This window comes from Citrus sinensis, chromosome 3, assembly GCF_022201045.2.
Source record: "Citrus sinensis cultivar Valencia sweet orange chromosome 3, DVS_A1.0, whole genome shotgun sequence".
NCBI lineage: Eukaryota > Viridiplantae > Streptophyta > Magnoliopsida > Sapindales > Rutaceae > Citrus > Citrus sinensis.
In genome coordinates this window covers 45,536,090-45,553,514 of record NC_068558.1, presented here as the reverse complement: position 1 = coordinate 45,553,514, position 17,425 = coordinate 45,536,090, and the positions used below count along the sequence as shown (strand labels likewise).

Below are 17,425 nucleotides of genomic sequence, written 5' to 3'. Positions count from 1 at the left end.
ATGCCGAAAACAAAAGGTGGCATGGGGTTTAAGAACCTGGATGTGATGAATCAGGCATTGTTGATGAAATTGAGCTGGCAAGTGGTCTCGAATTCTGACAAGCTATGGGTAAAGGTTATTTGCTCAAAGTACGGGTTAGATCCTAGACATTTACCGCTATCATTACCTGATAAACAAGGTACGAGAATTTGGAGGGCCATAAGGAGCACATGGTCAGCCACCATGATGGGAGCTCGTTGGGCTGTCTGTGATGGAACTCGAACTCGCTTTTGGCTAGACTGCTGGGCAACTAAACAAGACCCTTTGATTAATCTAGCTATTCACCCTGTGCCTCAAGAGCTGGTTAAAGCTACGGTAAGCGAATTTATAAACGTACATGGAGACTGGAACTGGTCAGCCTTTGAACATCTGTTTCCCAACTCTGTTCTGCTGCAAATTGCTTCGGTAATGCCTCCTAATCATTTGCTTGGTGTAGACAAAATCTTCTGCCGGTATGAACCAAGAGGCAACTTCACGGTTCGCTCAGCATATGAGGCTCTATGTCAGCTGGATTCAAATGATACTGGCACTGCATGGAAGCTAGCATGGACTTGGAAGGGGCCGCAAGCAGTTCGCATATTCCTTTGGCAGGCTCTGCATGCAAAGTTGAAAACCAAGGAAGAACTATCCAGGAGGCATATTCCTATTTCTATAGGTTGTGAACGGTGTGGGGCACCAATTGAGGATGTTATCCACGTATTGAGAGACTGCCAGTGCATTAGGCGGTTTTGGCTTCGGTTGGTACCAGCTCGGAATCATCTGTCCTTTTTCCAGTCTACATTACGTGATTGGATTACTGCTAATTTACAAAATAAGTGGAAAATTGCTTCTCCATCAACTTGGGAATGTATCTTCGGCGTAGCGATTTGGAGATTATGGTTTTGGCGAAATCATTTTATGGTGGATGGGAAGTTGGCGGACAACTCAACAATCTATTTAGATATTACGGCCAGAGCCAACGAAATCCATAAACTTAATAATTCTCACATAAGCCAGCAGCCGCGGCGAAAGGAAATCTTTATTGGATGGATTCCACCTCCATGGCCTTGGTGCAAATTGAATACGGATGGGTCTTGTAGAAAATCTGAAGGTGCAGGAGCTGGGGGAATTCTTCGAGACTCGGTCGGCCACTGGATTTCTGGATTTTGTTTGAATATTGGAGAAAGTTCGGTGCTCATGGCTGAGCTTTGGGGATTGTATCAAGGACTACGTATAGCTTGGGATACTGGCATCAAATGTCTTTTGGTTGAAGTGGATAGTCTTTGTGTCATTTAAATGATCTCAAAGCAGGTGGTTGTGCCTAATGAATTCTATGCACTGGTTGCGGCTATTCAGGAATTAGTTAGCAGAAATTGGCGGATTACCATCACCCATATTTATCGTGAAGCAAATTCGGCGGCAGATTTTATGGCGAATATGGCTCACTCACACCCCCATGGTTTGCATTTATTTTCTAGCCCGCCTGTGAATATTTATTCAATTATTTTACAAGACTTATTTGGGGTGTCTCAACCCCGCCTTATTCCTGTTTAGCTCGCTTGCTTGAGCCCCTTTTAATTAAAAAAAAAAAATTCGACGCTAACTGTTTCGTTTGTAAGCCTCAGAACGGGGCCAATTTTGATTGCTTTTCTTTTCTGATCTATCAGTTGGTTCGAGAATAAACAAATCCCTTAATTCAAGAGAATCATAGACTGATAGTAACAGGTTATTCTTATTTAGTGCACTTTATCCCCTTTTTTTTTTTTTTGATTACATGAGACTATTGCTCAAATTACAGTTCAAATTACAACTCATATTACATGAGAGTATAATTGATATGTACAATCATATATTTATACTGAGCCCTATTGATATGAATACTGATATGACACCGCTCAGATTTTTAACCCTCTCAAATATTCGAGGGATGTCAAACTCCCATCCTGGAAAAAAAACTGTCTTCACTTGAGCTCAAGGGCTCCAAGAAAGAATATTTAAATTAAACCCCTACAATGCGACTGCAGGGGCTCGAACCCCTTCCCTCACATTTGTGAGGGAGGGGCTCTAGCCACTTGGGCTAAGCCCAAGTGGTTGTGCACTTTATCCCGTTGGAATTTCCGATTTCAATTTCGCGTACATCCATAGCTCTATTTAACAGCATCCCCGAATTGTGATGAAAAGGACTCAATGGGCGTGGATTTTGGTCTCATTTTGGGCTTCATACTTGGGCCTAAACGTTCGACATATTCCTAACCCCATCTTCGTTTTCCTCGTGACTATAATCGACATTGTAAAGTGCTAAAATTACAACCTCTCAAAAAAATTTAAAAAAAAATTGACGAAAGATGATTTCATGGGATGAGTACTTTCCGAAGGTCATAATACACGCTATAAGCCTTTGTTTTTTGGGTGTATAATATATTGTTTCAAAGTTTGTGACGAGACGAACTAAACTCAGAATTATTTGAGTCGTTCTATTTTAAGGTCAAGTTGAAAATTATACTTTTTTTTTCATCATTTTTTAGTTTGAAGATTTTTTTAAAATTTTTTTCTATTACTTTCAAGATTTTTATTTTTTTTTAAGATATTGGATTGGGGTACCATTTGTTTTATTTTCTTTATTATTTTATTATGAAATAAGGTTATAAATTTACTTATTTTCATAAATTCACAATATTTAGAATTATTATATAAAAAAGCCAAATCCAAATTTTGTTAATTCATATATTTCTTAACAAAACTTTCATTATTAAAAAAATTTAGTTTTTTCTATCAATCAATTTTTAACGTTTCCACCTCGCGAATAAAAGGATAAGTTCTTAGAAGACCTGCGACTGTTGTTGGAAACTTGGAATATGTCGTTTCTGAGAGGGATATTCAACAAGATACCTCTATAAAGTGGAATTTCTTAAAAATAAAGCCAAAAAAAAAAAAAATCATTGCCCCTTGACTTTTTTTTTTTTTTTTTTTTGTTGAGAAGACCCCTTGACTCACTACCGTTCGGATTAACCAAACCCACCCCCGCGTTATCGCTTTCAACAAATAAAAAACTACATTATTGGATAAGGTTTGCCAAGTGCTTCTTCAAATCCGCTGGCGTTTGATGGTTTGTAATGATGGGCGGCCCACACCATTCTCAGAGGCAGACGAATTATGCCAATTGAGATATCAACGGCACCGAAAAAGACGAGTAAAGTGGGATAAAGGTAAAATAACTAAGAATACCCAAAAATATTGACAACATATCTTGCATAACGATGTGTTTACTTGTAATATGAGAGAATTGAAACCTGAATTGAGAATAATTGATTTTATTTATTTGTTATTTGGGATTTAAGGAATGGAATTTGATTCTCATAGGATTGGGAATCAAGTTCTTCTTTTTTAAACTCTCCATTTTATCTCACTTAAACTTTATAATTTTACTTTTGTCCTCAATTAGAATATTATTATTATTGTAATTATTGTTAATAATAGTAAGCAATTAGAGCACTTGAAATTTCTTCTCAGCTCTTTAACAACATCCGCCACTGATATTGTTGGCTCTTCTGACTAATTCAATAATATATCTCCAAAACAAATTGATTTGAAGCTTGAATTTCATATATTTGAGCTTTAGAGAGTTCAAATCTAGAAAAAAAAATCCACCATATTTTGAAAAACATAGATTGAGATGACAACAACGTCTACAGGTGTGGAACTTCACCATTAATTCATGACAATTTCTACGTGTTAATAATTTGGACCTTGCTAACTTATATAGACCATTAAATTGTAATTAATAACCTAAAAACAAAATCAATTAAACTACTTTTTAGCTCACTAAATACACCTTTTAGGTTAATATAAATTACATTATTATCATATAACTTAACAACACCCTAATAATTTTTGTTACACTAAATAATTTTTAAGAGTCATGTTATCGACCCGTGGATGTCGGACTCTTCTCACCACGCGCAGGCCAAGCCCTCTCCAGGCTCCATCAAGTTTGTTAATCGACTCACTTTCCTTTCCTTTGGGACATTATGAACGACTAGCCAATTTGGTCACGCCGGTCCACTCTCCCTCTCTTACGCCTTACGTGGCACGACATTTTTTCTGTTTATCTTAAGATAATTGTTTTATCCAGAGCTGAGGAATTAAACTGCAAGTACGGGCATTTTCATCACTTTTCCGTTCCCAGCTCCCAATCAAAATCAGGCGCTAGAAAAAACGTCGCTCTCGCACTCATAAATTCAATCACGTATCCGGTATTCTCGTTCTTTCCTGTAGCCTTTATTTAGTATATGCTAGCCAGTACAATTTGTCCACCGCTCCATCCTAACCCGTCAGTCCCAGTATATAAAGACAGAACCGCAACTCTGATGCTTCGCGTACTGCCACGACTTACACTTGTCACCTCCTTGTTTGCTTAACTTTTTCTCTTTTTGATCATCACAGACTCTCTTTTGAAACAAGATTCGGTGATTCACGAGCAACAAAATCATGGCAGCCCCTAAGCTAAGTCGGATTCCGAGCATCAGAGAGCGCGTGGAGGACACTCTCTCTGTTCATCGTAATGAACTCGTTTCTCTCCTCTCCAGGTTCTGAACTGATCTAGCTCATTTCTCGCTTTTTTTAGTTTGATATTAAGTTCGCTTATGGTTTGAGATGAAGACTGACGGTGGTTTTGGATTTTTTTTCCCTTATTATTTAGGTATGTGGCTCAAGGCAAAGGGATTTTGCAACCGCATGTACTGATCGACGAGCTTGATAACATTTTTGGCGACGATGAAGGTCGGCAGAACCTTCGGGATGGTCCGTTTAGCGAAGTTATCAAATCTGCTCAGGTAAATTTCTATTTCTCTTCTGTTTGCTTCCGTTTGATGACGATTTTCTTTAATGACACTGATTTGGAATTTCTATGAGGAATTAGTTTGTTTTATTGTTAGTATTTTCAAAATGTTTGTTTTGGCTTGCTCTTTGTTTTTTTTTTTTTCCTTTTTTCATGTATTTTGTTTTCTTAAATATATTAATTGAGGAATCTTTGGACGTTGAAGAAACTTGTTGATCAAGGCATTGAAGTTGGTTGAAAATCTTCTTGATTTAAATGATGACTGGCTTATAATTATCCAATTCTTTAGAATATCTCTATCTACTTAATTTGTAGAGGAAATTTGTTTGATCATTGACACATGAACTAGTCTCATTTATTTAATGTGATTTCAAATTTGGCTGTCAAGTCTATATGGCTTGCTGCACTATATAAATTGTGATCTCAGTGAAGAATGAGAATAGTAGTGAAGAGGAACCAGACTCGTGAAGAAGAAAAGGAAGAAAAAAACTGTTTATTGGTTGTTTGCTTCTTGTCTAGGTTCTAGTTTCCTTCAGAACTACACAGGTTAGGAGATTTCAATTTGTGTGTATTTTGCTGACAGGAAGCGATAGTTCTGCCTCCGTTTGTGGCTATAGCAGTCCGTCCAAGACCAGGTGTTTGGGAATATGTCCGTGTTAATGTCTATGAACTTAGCGTGGAGCAACTAAGTGTTTCTGAATACCTTCACTTCAAAGAAGAACTTGTAGATGCGTCGTAAGCATCCTCTGTGTTTCTGAACTTTGTGTATTTAATTAGTGATTCTAACAACCCATTGAGGCCTTTTTTTTTTAGGTTTAATGAAAGATTTGTGCTTGAGCTTGATTTTGAACCATTCAATGCAACTTTTCCTCGCCCGAATCGGTCTTCATCAATTGGTAATGGGGTTCAGTTCCTCAACCGTCACCTTTCTTCAAGTATGTTCCGCAACAAAGACTGTTTGGAGCCCTTACTTGATTTCCTTCGAGCACACAAATATAAAGGGCATGTAAGTATGAGATAACGGGATTTTGTTTAAACTGATTTTGATTGTTAATGTGTGATTTTTCTAGATTGAAGATTAAAATTTGCTATGCCTAAATATTGTTCTGTGTTATTCAGAGATTTTGTGGAGTTCAATGATTGATTATGTATTATATGCAGCTATTGATGTTGAATGATCGGATTCAAAGCATTTCCCGGCTTCAGTCATCTCTGTCCAAGGCAGAGGACCATCTTTCCAAGCTTCCACCTGATACACCCTTTTCTCAGTTTGAATATGTGTAAGCTCCTAGATATCTTTCATCTCTTTTACTTATTGTTTTTGTTAATGGTATATAAAATCAGGCAACTGTTATTGAACTTATCGTTTGTGTGCCTGATATTTCCATTCTTCCATGTGTGCAGGTTACAAGGAATGGGTTTTGAGAAAGGTTGGGGAGATACTGCAGAGCATGTGCTGGAGATGATGCATCTTCTCTTGGATATCCTTCAGGCTCCTGATCCCTCTACATTAGAGAAATTCCTTGGAAGATTACCGATGGTGTTTAATGTTGTTATCTTGTCCCCACATGGATATTTTGGGCAAGCCAATGTTCTAGGTCTCCCTGACACTGGTGGACAGGTATTCATAATTTCTATTACATGTCACAAGGCATATTTTGTGCCTCAAACATGGATATCTTTTCTCCTAGTCTTTGTTCATCTCCTCAAGTTAGTTCTTCTCCTATTACATGTATGAATTCAATTGTGGTTCATTGTGAATTTTATAAGAGTGAAAAATCAATCACCACCTTGAGATCTCAACTTTGTAAGATTTCTTTATTCTTTTATTTATTTATTTTTTATTATTATTATTATTATTTCTTTTCTTTGGCCTATACAATGTGAAGGTTGTTTATATTCTGGACCAAGTGCGTGCTCTGGAGAATGAAATGCTTCTTAGAATAAAGAGGCAAGGACTGGACATCTCTCCCAAAATTCTTATCGTAAGTTTCTTTGTTTTTCGGTCATGAAGGTTTCTTATTCCCTCCATTTCTTTTGCTTTATGTTCTTATCAGTAATTCTTGCACTTTTTTCTGGTTCTTAAAGGTGACTAGGTTAATACCTGATGCAAAAGGGACTACCTGCAACCAAAGGCTTGAAAGAGTCAGTGGAACAGAACACACCCATATTCTGCGTGTTCCTTTTAGATCAGAGAAAGGCATTCTTCGTCAGTGGATCTCGAGATTCGATGTCTGGCCTTACTTGGAGACCTTTACTGAGGTAAGCCTTGTCTAGCTTTCAAAATTCCTTTTATTTTTGCTTGTGTGTCATGCTTTGAATGATGATTCTGATGGTAGTGCATGGGGTTAGAAAATGCCAGATGATGAAGAATTTGAACTCTTTCCTTTTGTGTGATTACAGTAGTGTGGGAGCAAGTTTAATTACTTGGTGATTTTGTTGTTATGAATAACATAGTCTTATGACGTCAGATCAAATAAACTATGAATGGAAGAATATATGATAAACCTTAAAACTGGAAAGCCATATTTAATTTACTAATTTTTTCCCTTTTGGGCCATTTATTTGCAATGTTCAATTTAATGAAACCTAATAAACACATGTTGTGCTTATCTTCGTCATCAATGTTTTTGTTATGCAATCCTGGATCTCTGTCCACATGAAGTTGTCCCCTGCTTGTTGTCACATCCATTAGTAATTCTGTGCTGCTTGAAATACTTTCATTTTTCTTGCCTCCTAAGTCTAGCATTGCTGCAATTCCATGCCAAATTCTGCTATCTCACTTCTTCACCATCGTTATCAGTAAACCATTTTTGCAATAATCCCCATCTTTTTGACCACCACAGCTTGTTTACCCCTTGACACTGCATTTAGGGCACTGTAAAGTTGAAGCATCCTTTCATTCACATTTTTTAATTTATAATGTTGGCATGCTTTTCTAATTTGGCTTTAAAGACTAATCTGTTCTGTATATGATCAGGATGTAGGAAGCGAAATCACTGCTGAATTGCAGGGTTTCCCTGATTTTATTATTGGCAACTATAGTGATGGAAACCTTGTTGCATCTTTGTTAGCATATAAAATGGGAATTACCCAGGTAAGCAACAATAATATAGAAATGTGAGGCATACCAAATTATCTTTACGTTTAGCAACTCATGTTTTAATGTTGCTGTGTATAGTGCACCATTGCACATGCATTGGAGAAAACAAAGTACCCAGATTCAGATATATATTGGAAGAAGTTTGATGAAAAATATCATTTTTCATGCCAATTCACTGCTGACCTGATAGCCATGAACAATGCAGATTTTATCATCACCAGTACATACCAAGAGATTGCCGGAACGTAAGTTTCACCCTTTGTAGGCTTGAATCAGTTGCTTGGCTACTCATTCTTACGTGCTATCAAACTGAATGTGTTCCTCATGACATTTTTTCCCCACTTCTGTACTTGAACTAAGATTTATTAGCTGGAATGATTATTAAGGTTTTACTCAGCTTTTCTGCTTAGTGTTGGTTAGTTTAATTTTCTATTCCAGTTGATAATCAGCTTGCCTTTACAACTTCTTCATCTTTATTTAACACCTGCAGAACCTCTTGTACTGTGGAATTGCTTGGAATACTTCCAATTATTCTTACTGCATCAATTGCTTTACTTGGATGCTCTTCCTTTCAGGAAAAATACTGTTGGTCAGTATGAGAGCCACACTGCATTCACTCTTCCAGGCTTATATCGAGTTGTTCATGGCATTGATGTTTTTGATCCGAAGTTCAATATTGTGTCCCCGGGGGCAGACATGGACATTTATTTCCCATACTCTGAAAAGCAGAAAAGACTCACAGCCCTACATGGTTCTATAGAACAGTTGCTGTTTGATCCTGAACAGAATGATGAGCATGTGTGAGTCCCTTACTAACTCTATAATTTTTCTCAACCTTAATACAGTTTTTATTCTATACATCATTCAAATAGTTATAGGTTTTGTTGGTAAGAATTCTGTTCATGTTATTTCAAGTGATGCTATTGTTCTACAAGCATATATTATAGAATATTGTAAGGTTGCCATTTGGAGGATCAAATGCAAGAACAAATAGATGTATTCCCATTAAAGTCATTGACTGCTAGAAACTGTTTTTCAAGAGAAAATTTTGCATTTAAGTTAGATTCTTCAAAGGAGCTCCTCTTTTATAATCTGCTTCCTCATATCTGCAGTGGTACATTGAGTGATCAGTCGAAGCCCATTGTCTTTTCCATGGCGAGGCTTGACCATGTGAAAAACATGACAGGGTTGGTTGAGTGCTATGGTAAGAATAGCCGACTGAGGGAACTGGTTAACCTTGTAGTGGTAGCTGGTTACATAGATGTAAATAAGTCCAAAGACAGAGAAGAGATAGCAGAAATTGAGAAGATGCATGAGCTTATGAAGACGTACAAGTTGGATGGTCAGTTTCGTTGGATAGCAGCTCAAACAAATAGGGCACGTAATGGCGAGCTCTATCGCTATATAGCCGACACCAAAGGTGCTTTTGTGCAGGTATATGTGCACCCGATACCACTGAACTTTTTACCTTCTTACAAAGTATAGTAAGGTGTTATGATAACTTAACCCTCAACTCTCTTTTTTCCTTTTTCTTTTCTTTTTTAATTCTATGGCAGCCTGCTTTTTATGAAGCTTTTGGATTAACAGTTGTGGAAGCTATGACTTGTGGACTTCCGACATTCGCCACTTGCCATGGTGGTCCTGCAGAGATTATCGAGCATGGTGCGTCAGGGTTCCATATTGATCCATATCACCCTGATCAAGCTGCTGAACTCATGGCAGATTTCTTTGGAAAGTGCAAGGAAAATCCAAGCCATTGGAAAAAAATCTCTGATGGAGGGCTTAAAAGGATTTATGAAAGGTTAGTAGTATCTAGTGATGGAATTGTGGATCCTTCACCATTTGTTATCAATGTGATTTCCATGCCGACACAGAATCATAATTTGTAGGTACACCTGGAAGATTTATTCTGAAAGGCTAATGACATTGGCTGGGGTATATGGTTTCTGGAAGTATGTTTCAAAACTTGAGAGGCGTGAGACCCGGAGGTACCTTGAGATGTTCTACATTCTAAAGTTCCGTGATTTGGTGAGTACTTCAAATCATTTATAATAGTTACTATTGTCGATTGAGATTTCTCGATTTACAGTTGCACTCTTGTTTTTCACGTTGCTACAACTCCTTAAAACCTTTTTGAGTAATGAAATTCAATAGTATCTGAGGAGTTAAAAGAGTGGTGTGCCATAGCAGTTTTCATTTATTAGCGGCATCATTGTTTAATCCTACTTCAGATTCTACATCTTCTGCATCGAATTTCAATGTGCTTGCATTATTTCAGGTGAAGTCTGTTCCTTTGGCAAGTGAGAACCAACATTAAGCTGCTGGTACTCAAGGAACTGCTAATAATTACCCAGCTACCTCCCGTAACTATAGTGCAAAAATAAAGAGTACTTTTTGTATGTATATCTAATGCTTTATGTTGTATGGTTAAAAGGATATTCGAGCCTCTCGACACTTAAATCTTCCTGTGCTATTCTCGACAGTGTTCACAATCGTGGCTGTCGTGAAAATTTGATTGCTAAGACATTTTAATATTATTATGTTTTCTTGGTAGCTGGACATTTACTTTATATTATGCCGGCCTTGAAGGGACTCGAATTCCTCTTTCAATTTACCCCAATAGATTTGTAATTGCAAATAGCAGTAAAGGCCAATTTATTAATATGGTATTTCTTAAAATAATTATTGTTAGTTATAAAAGTAATTAATTGTCAAGAGAATCACTTAAATGTTTGGTCAAATTTAGGTTTAAAAGTGTGGCGAATTTTGAAAACAATTATATGTGTTTGATAAATTTAATTATTAAATTACTATAAGAATGTAAATTACTGGGTGAAATGTAATGTTAAATAAAATTTATTTATATATTTATAAATATGTTTATAAAATATTTTTTATTACACATATAATAATTAGTAATTAAAATAAATATTTTATATTATAATTTTATTTTTTTATCTGATAATAATAATAAACATAATCTTGAATTTTTATCAAAATCAAATTTTGAAAAGTCATTCATTCTCTATTTTTTAAAAAAATTATACTGTAGAATAAGGTGATGTGTCAAAAGTAATTTTAAAAAAAATTTATCACACGCATACAATTAGCTTTTAACTTTTTAAATTTACTTTTGACTCTCTCAAAAGTAATTTTAAACTAACCCTAAGAGTTCTAAAAGGCTCTTTAAATTTTCAAATAAGATTATTATTCTTTCTTTTCAATATTAAAAAGTGGTTTTCTCTTTTATTAAAAATATTATAGTATTTTTTGTCATTATTTATTGAAGAGAGAGAAGTATTATGACCACATTACCAAAAAAATTGGAGGATAATTAAATTTGATGAGAGAAGAATTTGATTAAAATAATATAAATTTATTTTATTTGAAAAAGCTTTGCAGAGATTTTTTTTCTTTACTAATTTATTTATCACATAAGTAAGTAAATAAGTTTTTTTTTTTTAAAAAAAAAAATCATATAAGTCTTTGCTGATGTTTTAGGCATATAATCTATGAGATCGAATTCCCAATCAACAATAAATAAATCAGTGCCTGATTCTTAACAAGGCTTTCCTAATTATTTTACCCCTGCAATTTTCAACTAAGGCCCGTTTGGGCAGCTGCGGTGCCAAACCTTTAATTTATAGATTTGAGGCAGCTGTCCCAAACGGGGCTTAACTAAAGGATCTTAAATAAAGGATTTCTTTAAAAAATAAGTCTAATTAAAAATAATTATTTGAATAAAAACACCATGTTAAAGTAGATCCAAGTCCTAGCTTGTCGTAATGATATATATTCTAAAAAGATGGAAAGAATAGAATTTTTTTTTTTAAAGAACGGATAAAATCCAAATTAATTTTTTAACCATCCACCTCCCAAAATAATATATTTTAGCACTTATTTATTGAGCCGTATGCGTAAACAGTAAGCTAGCTTGCATATTGGTTTTTTTTTATTTCTTTTCCCAAAGTTTGATATAATATGTAGTTTTGGAACAGCGTTTAGTAATAGTTCATTGAAGTATTAAATATTTAAATAGTCTCGAAGGCTTGGCTTGTTAGCTGCAAAACACACAAAGAGATTATTAAATAGCAGAGCAGCTCCATGCGGGGCCTGGGGTCACTTATTGAGTCTTCTGGGGAGATCACAATAACCGAGTTTATAGGACATTTTTAATTAATTAATTAATAGGATGTTTTTATATGTGGAGATTGGGGAATGTCTCTTTGTCTCTCTAATTTCTTTTTCCGTTGAATAATGATTGAAAGTCAACTCTAATTCCACCTCAACTCCATTAATTGAAGGTGTGAAATACTCTTCGATAGTCTTAGAATTGATAATTTACTAGAGAGAGTTAGAATATAGATACGAACTTTCCTTGCCTTTTGACACTTTTCCAGGCACAAGCAATGCATGAGCGTGTCCCTGCGAACGGGACTCTTACGCTATCGTTAGTTTGCATTTAGACAATTTTTAGTAAATCCCGACAAAATATTTTAGTTTTCTCTTAATTTGGTTAGAAATTTAGAAAATGGTCAAAAGTTCCTTTCTAAACTTTGTTTGCCTTTTATTTATAGGCTGATTGGGTTGGCAAAAAAATCCTGAATCGACCGACTCATGCTTGCAGGCCTATAGGCCGGCCTACATCGATTGAGATTAAAATTATAACTTATAACAGTGTAAAGTTTATTCTTATTTATAATTAGCACAAATTGAGACTAAATTTTTTTGATTAAATGCAAATTATTCCTATATAGAGTATCACTATAGAGAGATTTTACTATATTATGACACTTATAGATATCTTTAAAATTTAAACTTTTAACAAAAGAGTAGTCTTGATGAAATAATGGCAAGTGAATTAGTATAATTTGAAGAGTGTATAACAAGCATTACATTGAATTTGGAATCAAGTAACGCTGGTGTTGTTTTAATGATACAAGAAGGAAGTGTTGTAAAAGCAACTGAAAATTACTTAGGTACCAGGAAGCAAAGTCTTATTTAGGTCGTGACTCGTGAGTACCTCTATAGAAGATCTCAATAAATAAAAAAAAAAAAAAAAAAAACAAAAGTGTAGGGACATGAAGTAATTGAGTTTATAAATATTTGACCTTTTAAAATTATTTCAACAATCCCCACTTTTTAATTAACATTAAACCCGACTTATTTTCAAAATTATCCTCCTAAAAAGAAGATAATAATAATATATTATTTTATATTTCTTTTATTTCCTTGTCTACTCTATAACATAACAAAACTGAGAACACAGCCAGAGATTCCAAGTAACTTGAACCGTGAACATATGAGAACCCTGGGACGAATCGATTTGTTTTTGAAAAGTGATTATTTGGTAGAAGATGAGGAGGATAAGGAGTTTTTGAATTTGAATGGAGTTATGGAGATGGTGAGGAGCGAGAAAATATTTCGTGAATTTAATATTTCTTCGTCAAGGTTACTATTTTTCACCCATAGGCCTAAAGTTTCCTGCCTCTTGCTAATACTGGATAGTGGGAAAAGAATGTTAGTTGTAAAATAATAAGATTTTTTTCATAGGCAACGGAACTATGCAATAAAAAACAAGTAATTAATCAATTTTTTTAAATTTAAAATTAATTACAACTCTTCCATATTTGGTGATTGATGATACGATGGATTTGGTTGTGATGAAAACAAGTTATCGGTGATGATGGTGGTGATAGAAAGAGAGTGTATTAATTTTTTTTTTTTTTTAATTTTGTAATAAGGATAATTTAAAATAGATGGATTTGATTAAAAAGTGTGGATTAATGAGATAATTTTAAAGCCAAATGTCACTACTCTCTAACAAAATTGAGGTCAGGTGGTTCGGTGCTGAGCCATTGGGATTTAGGGGATTTGCATTTTCATTTTTCCTTCCCGTTCAGCAACGTATGTTATATGTCGTATATATCCAGACACTCATGGCTTTGGGCTCTCTTATTTCACTGTCTCAAAAGCGAAGTTCAGTTCTGACACACTGAAAAAAAAAAAAATCTGTAAAACCACAGCTTTTTTGACCATCTCACACTCTCACAACCTTCAAAAAGCATCACATGGGCATGGCTGACTCATTCTTCTTTTCTTTGTTTGTTTCATCTCCTTCTCTCTCCTTCCTTTCCTTTCCCTCCATTTTGAACAGTCAAATTACACTGCCCATCAAAGGTAAAATATTCATTAACAAGTTTAAAACATTATCCACTGACTATTTAGTTATTGTTAATTTGTTATCAAATATCCATCTAGTTGTTTTATATCTTCTTTTTGTTAGTTTGAAGATCCATAAAATATGTCTAATATGACAAAATTTAATAATATTTAAATAAATATCAGCTTCTGTGGTACCTTAATCCCTTTCTATTGATTAATTCCACTTGCTTACAAACACGCATAAACGGAAAAAGCAGAGAGAGAGAGAGAGAGAGATTGAAATCTTGAAAAATTCTTGCAACTGAAGGCACTAGTAGACACATTACAAGTCCCAAAAGGCAGACTTTAACATGCTATATTACAATCACAAGCTATTCTATTGGAGCTCTCTGATGGTCTTACTATAGAAACACCGTTCTTGGCACGAAACTTGCACTCACGCCACAGGCTACCTACATAATATAACTAATAATAACAATACGCCAATGGGATCACTTATCTCTCCTTGACCACTGTGCTTCAAGGCTTGGGACTCGAGCTTTAGGCTTCGACACAACCCTATCCCCAATCACCTCATGCACTTCCTGGAATTCTAACACTCTTTTTAACATTAAAAACGACAAAAATATAAAAGATAAACGAGCTCCTGTATCTAGTAACTACGAGTTAAAGCTGGCCAAATGAGTGTGCGAGATATGCTAAAGCTCCAACTAGGGGTGCGTTCATGTAAGTGGATGGCTCTGATTGCTCGTAATCTGGCCGTTCATCCGGGAACCTATCGTGCTGATCTGGCCCACCAACAATTGCACCTACCAGAACGTTGGGGTTGGGAGATTGAGATTTCATGATACTGAAGCCAGAGGAGCATTGAATCCTGGCTGGATGTGCACCCACGGACGGCAGTGATGATCCCCTGTGGTGTATCCTTTGTGGGTACCTTGGACCATATCCCACCATGTAGGACATCTTCAATGGGTTGTCCCCCAAAATATAGTCCACCTGGTAATGCACAAAATCAGATTAAAAATTAGTTTAACTTGAAAACAAGAAAATGGGTTGCAAAAAATTAAGATAAATTATCAAAATTTTGACCTGTCTCTTGGCAATTGTCCGAAGCCTCTTTGCGGTAACAGTGGTACCACCACAGTTAACAACTCTATGGGCAGAGGTTAAATACTTGGCATATGTTAAGAGCAAGAATGAAGTGGAGGTGACATATTGCATGTTGCTATCACTCATTTTGAACAGAAGCCCACCTGTTGCATCAATTAATATGTACAAACAAAATTAGCCGTTACAGAAGAAACTACATATTTTGGCATTTGCAGTGAGAACAACAGAGTGAAGAACACCGGGGAAACCTGGGGTGTACTGGGCGGAAGAGAAAGAGGCCCCCGGAATTAGAGAACAAATGAAATTATCTGCATGGTCCTTGTACTCATGGAGGGACTGTAACTTTTGGACCAAAAATGCCTGAAAATGCAGGATAAAAAATCAACACTAAGAGCCGTTCCATTTCGATCAACAATTAGTCAATAAATCAGGACGTTATTGTTGGATTGTGAGACCTTAGAGAGAAGAATCCTAGCTCCAACATGTTTGTTATCCCATCCAAATGTGTTATCATACTCTGCAGCTCCTAGAATCTGTCCATTAACTTGAATGTAGTTGAGGTAGGTTGGGTTCCTGGTGGCCTTGTGCAGCCAAGCAGCGCCCCACAACAGCTCATCCTTCGATCGTTAACACAAGAAAAGAAAATATATGCTGAACTTTCTCAACCTAAACAACAATGACACTTGAAAGTAGAAGGGAAAGTTTCAATTGTATTACCTGATAACCGGAATATGAGCAGTAGAATGGGCAGACAAATTTCTTCAACCCATTGCTGTAGGCTCCTCTGTACTTGTCAGCAAACTGAAAAACCTGTGCATTATATTATAAATAAAAGGGTAAAATTAATCTCAGCTTTTGTATTCGAATAAATTGGATAACAAGGAAATGCCCTTATTTTAATATAGTAATCCAGTTATAGCTCTGTTAGAAGTTTTACCCTGATAGCTCTCCTGACCAAAAGCTTGGAGTAGGTTGGGTCACTTCTCCTGAAGACCAAAGAAGCAGCGGCTAAAGCAGCAGCAGTTTCCCCAGCCACATCAGAACCAGGATAGTTCCTGTCTATTTTGATGACAGTTCTTGGAGTATCCATATCTTCAGGTCTCTCCCAACAAGCATGGTCCTTGTTAGCATCACCCACCTACACAAAATGTAAAACCCAAAAAATCAATCTCTTTGTTTTAGTCCTCATCTAAAGTTTATAGGGAACATTCTGTATTCTAAAAAGAGACCTGAACATAGATGGTGTCTGGGTGTACGGTAGCTTTAAGGAGATAATCAGTAGCCCAACGAATGGCCTCTCTGGCATTCCGCAGCTCACCTTTCATCAACCCGCCAAACTCAATGACACTCCATGAAAGCATGGTGGTTGTGAAAGCCATGGGAAACCCAAACTTTACATTGTCCCCTGCATCGTAGTACCCACCAACCAAATCAACCTGCATTTCCATTTTTGATACTCACATCAGCAAAACGCACAAGATTAACAAAAAAAAAAAAAAAGAGTTTGGTATAAACGTACATGCATGGCTGCTCCATCAGTGAGACCAGAGTCCCTCCTCCAAGTCATCCTCTGGTTAGGTGGGAGCTTTCCAGACCTTTGGCCTTCAAAAAAGATGATTGATTTGGTGAGAGCATCTCTGTAGTTGTGTTTAGCAAAGTGGGGATGGTGGTGGTGCGGGTGAAAAGCAGCAGGGAAGCCATTGCAGAGAAGCAGGGAAGTGGTGAACCAACAAAGGAGGACCAAGCGAGTAAAAAGAGAAAGGGAGAGAGCCATTTTTGAAGATTGGGGCTGCTCCTCAGAATAAAGAAACCAAACCAACAAACCGACCAACCAACTACCAAAGCCGCAGTGAAGAGCGCAGAGGTCTGTAGCTCTCATTATTTATAAAGCAAAAGCTGACACTGTTTAACGTCCTGCTTCGTTACAACAGTTATTGAATCCATATCCTCTTACAGTTACGGCCTTAACAGTAACAAGCGCTTTGCCTTTATTAACTAATTCATCAATTAAGGGTTAACAGAATTCATTAATTAAATCTTTCTTCTTATTTCGATTTGGATGGGGATGTTTATGCGCATTGTTTCAGGAGTTAAATGACCAAATAGATATTCCAAAAATTTTAAAAGACGGGTTTAATTAGATCAGTATTCAATTTGAACTCTTGATAAAGATTCGTCTATCCATTAGG

At 36.1% G+C, this 17,425-nt stretch overlaps 2 protein-coding genes across 2 annotated transcripts; one reads left to right on the top strand and one right to left on the bottom strand.

Moving 5' to 3' along the window:
* Window positions 1–4,336: 4,336 nt before the first annotated feature.
* On the top strand, window positions 4,337–10,511 carry LOC102615040 (sucrose synthase 2). Its single transcript, XM_006479940.4, has 15 exons — window positions 4,337–4,604; window positions 4,718–4,850; window positions 5,439–5,590; window positions 5,669–5,861; window positions 6,017–6,135; window positions 6,260–6,476; window positions 6,745–6,840; window positions 6,944–7,117; window positions 7,836–7,952; window positions 8,037–8,203; window positions 8,534–8,758; window positions 9,071–9,392; window positions 9,515–9,759; window positions 9,848–9,986; window positions 10,237–10,511. Exons 1-15 carry the CDS (start codon window positions 4,507–4,509, stop codon window positions 10,273–10,275), a joined length of 2,436 nt encoding a protein of 811 aa, XP_006480003.2. The 5' UTR covers window positions 4,337–4,506; the 3' UTR covers window positions 10,276–10,511.
* Window positions 10,512–14,307: 3,796 nt separating this feature from the next.
* On the bottom strand, window positions 14,308–17,152 carry LOC102614738 (endoglucanase 17). The gene is made up of 8 exons (XM_006479939.4): window positions 16,756–17,152; window positions 16,466–16,672; window positions 16,174–16,374; window positions 15,954–16,046; window positions 15,692–15,853; window positions 15,485–15,596; window positions 15,216–15,379; window positions 14,308–15,122 (listed from the first exon to the last, which is right to left on the bottom strand). The coding sequence occupies exons 1-8, from the start codon at window positions 17,113–17,115 to the stop codon at window positions 14,790–14,792; spliced, it is 1,632 nt and encodes a 543-aa protein (XP_006480002.2). The 5' UTR covers window positions 17,116–17,152; the 3' UTR covers window positions 14,308–14,789.
* Between the last annotated feature and the right edge of the window lie 273 nt (window positions 17,153–17,425).

What these genes read in the sequence shown, in the direction of transcription:
- LOC102615040 (XM_006479940.4), top strand. Translation starts at nt 4,507, where the DNA reads ATGGCAGCCCCTAAGCTAAGTCGGATTCCGAGCATCAGAGAGCGCGTG. An exon ending in CTCGTTTCTCTCCTCTCCAG is followed by an intron (nt 4,605 to 4,717) that starts GTTCTGAACTGA and finishes CTTATTATTTAG; the next exon opens with GTATGTGGCTCAAGGCAAAG. An exon ending in AAGTTATCAAATCTGCTCAG is followed by an intron (nt 4,851 to 5,438) that starts GTAAATTTCTAT and finishes TTTTGCTGACAG; the next exon opens with GAAGCGATAGTTCTGCCTCC.
- LOC102614738 (XM_006479939.4), bottom strand. Translation starts at nt 17,115, where the DNA reads ATGAGAGCTACAGACCTCTGCGCTCTTCACTGCGGCTTTGGTAGTTGG. An exon ending in GCTCATATTCCGGTTATCAG is followed by an intron (nt 15,854 to 15,953) that starts GTAATACAATTG and finishes TAACGATCGAAG; the next exon opens with GATGAGCTGTTGTGGGGCGC. An exon ending in CTAGGATTCTTCTCTCTAAG is followed by an intron (nt 15,597 to 15,691) that starts GTCTCACAATCC and finishes CTGCATTTTCAG; the next exon opens with GCATTTTTGGTCCAAAAGTT.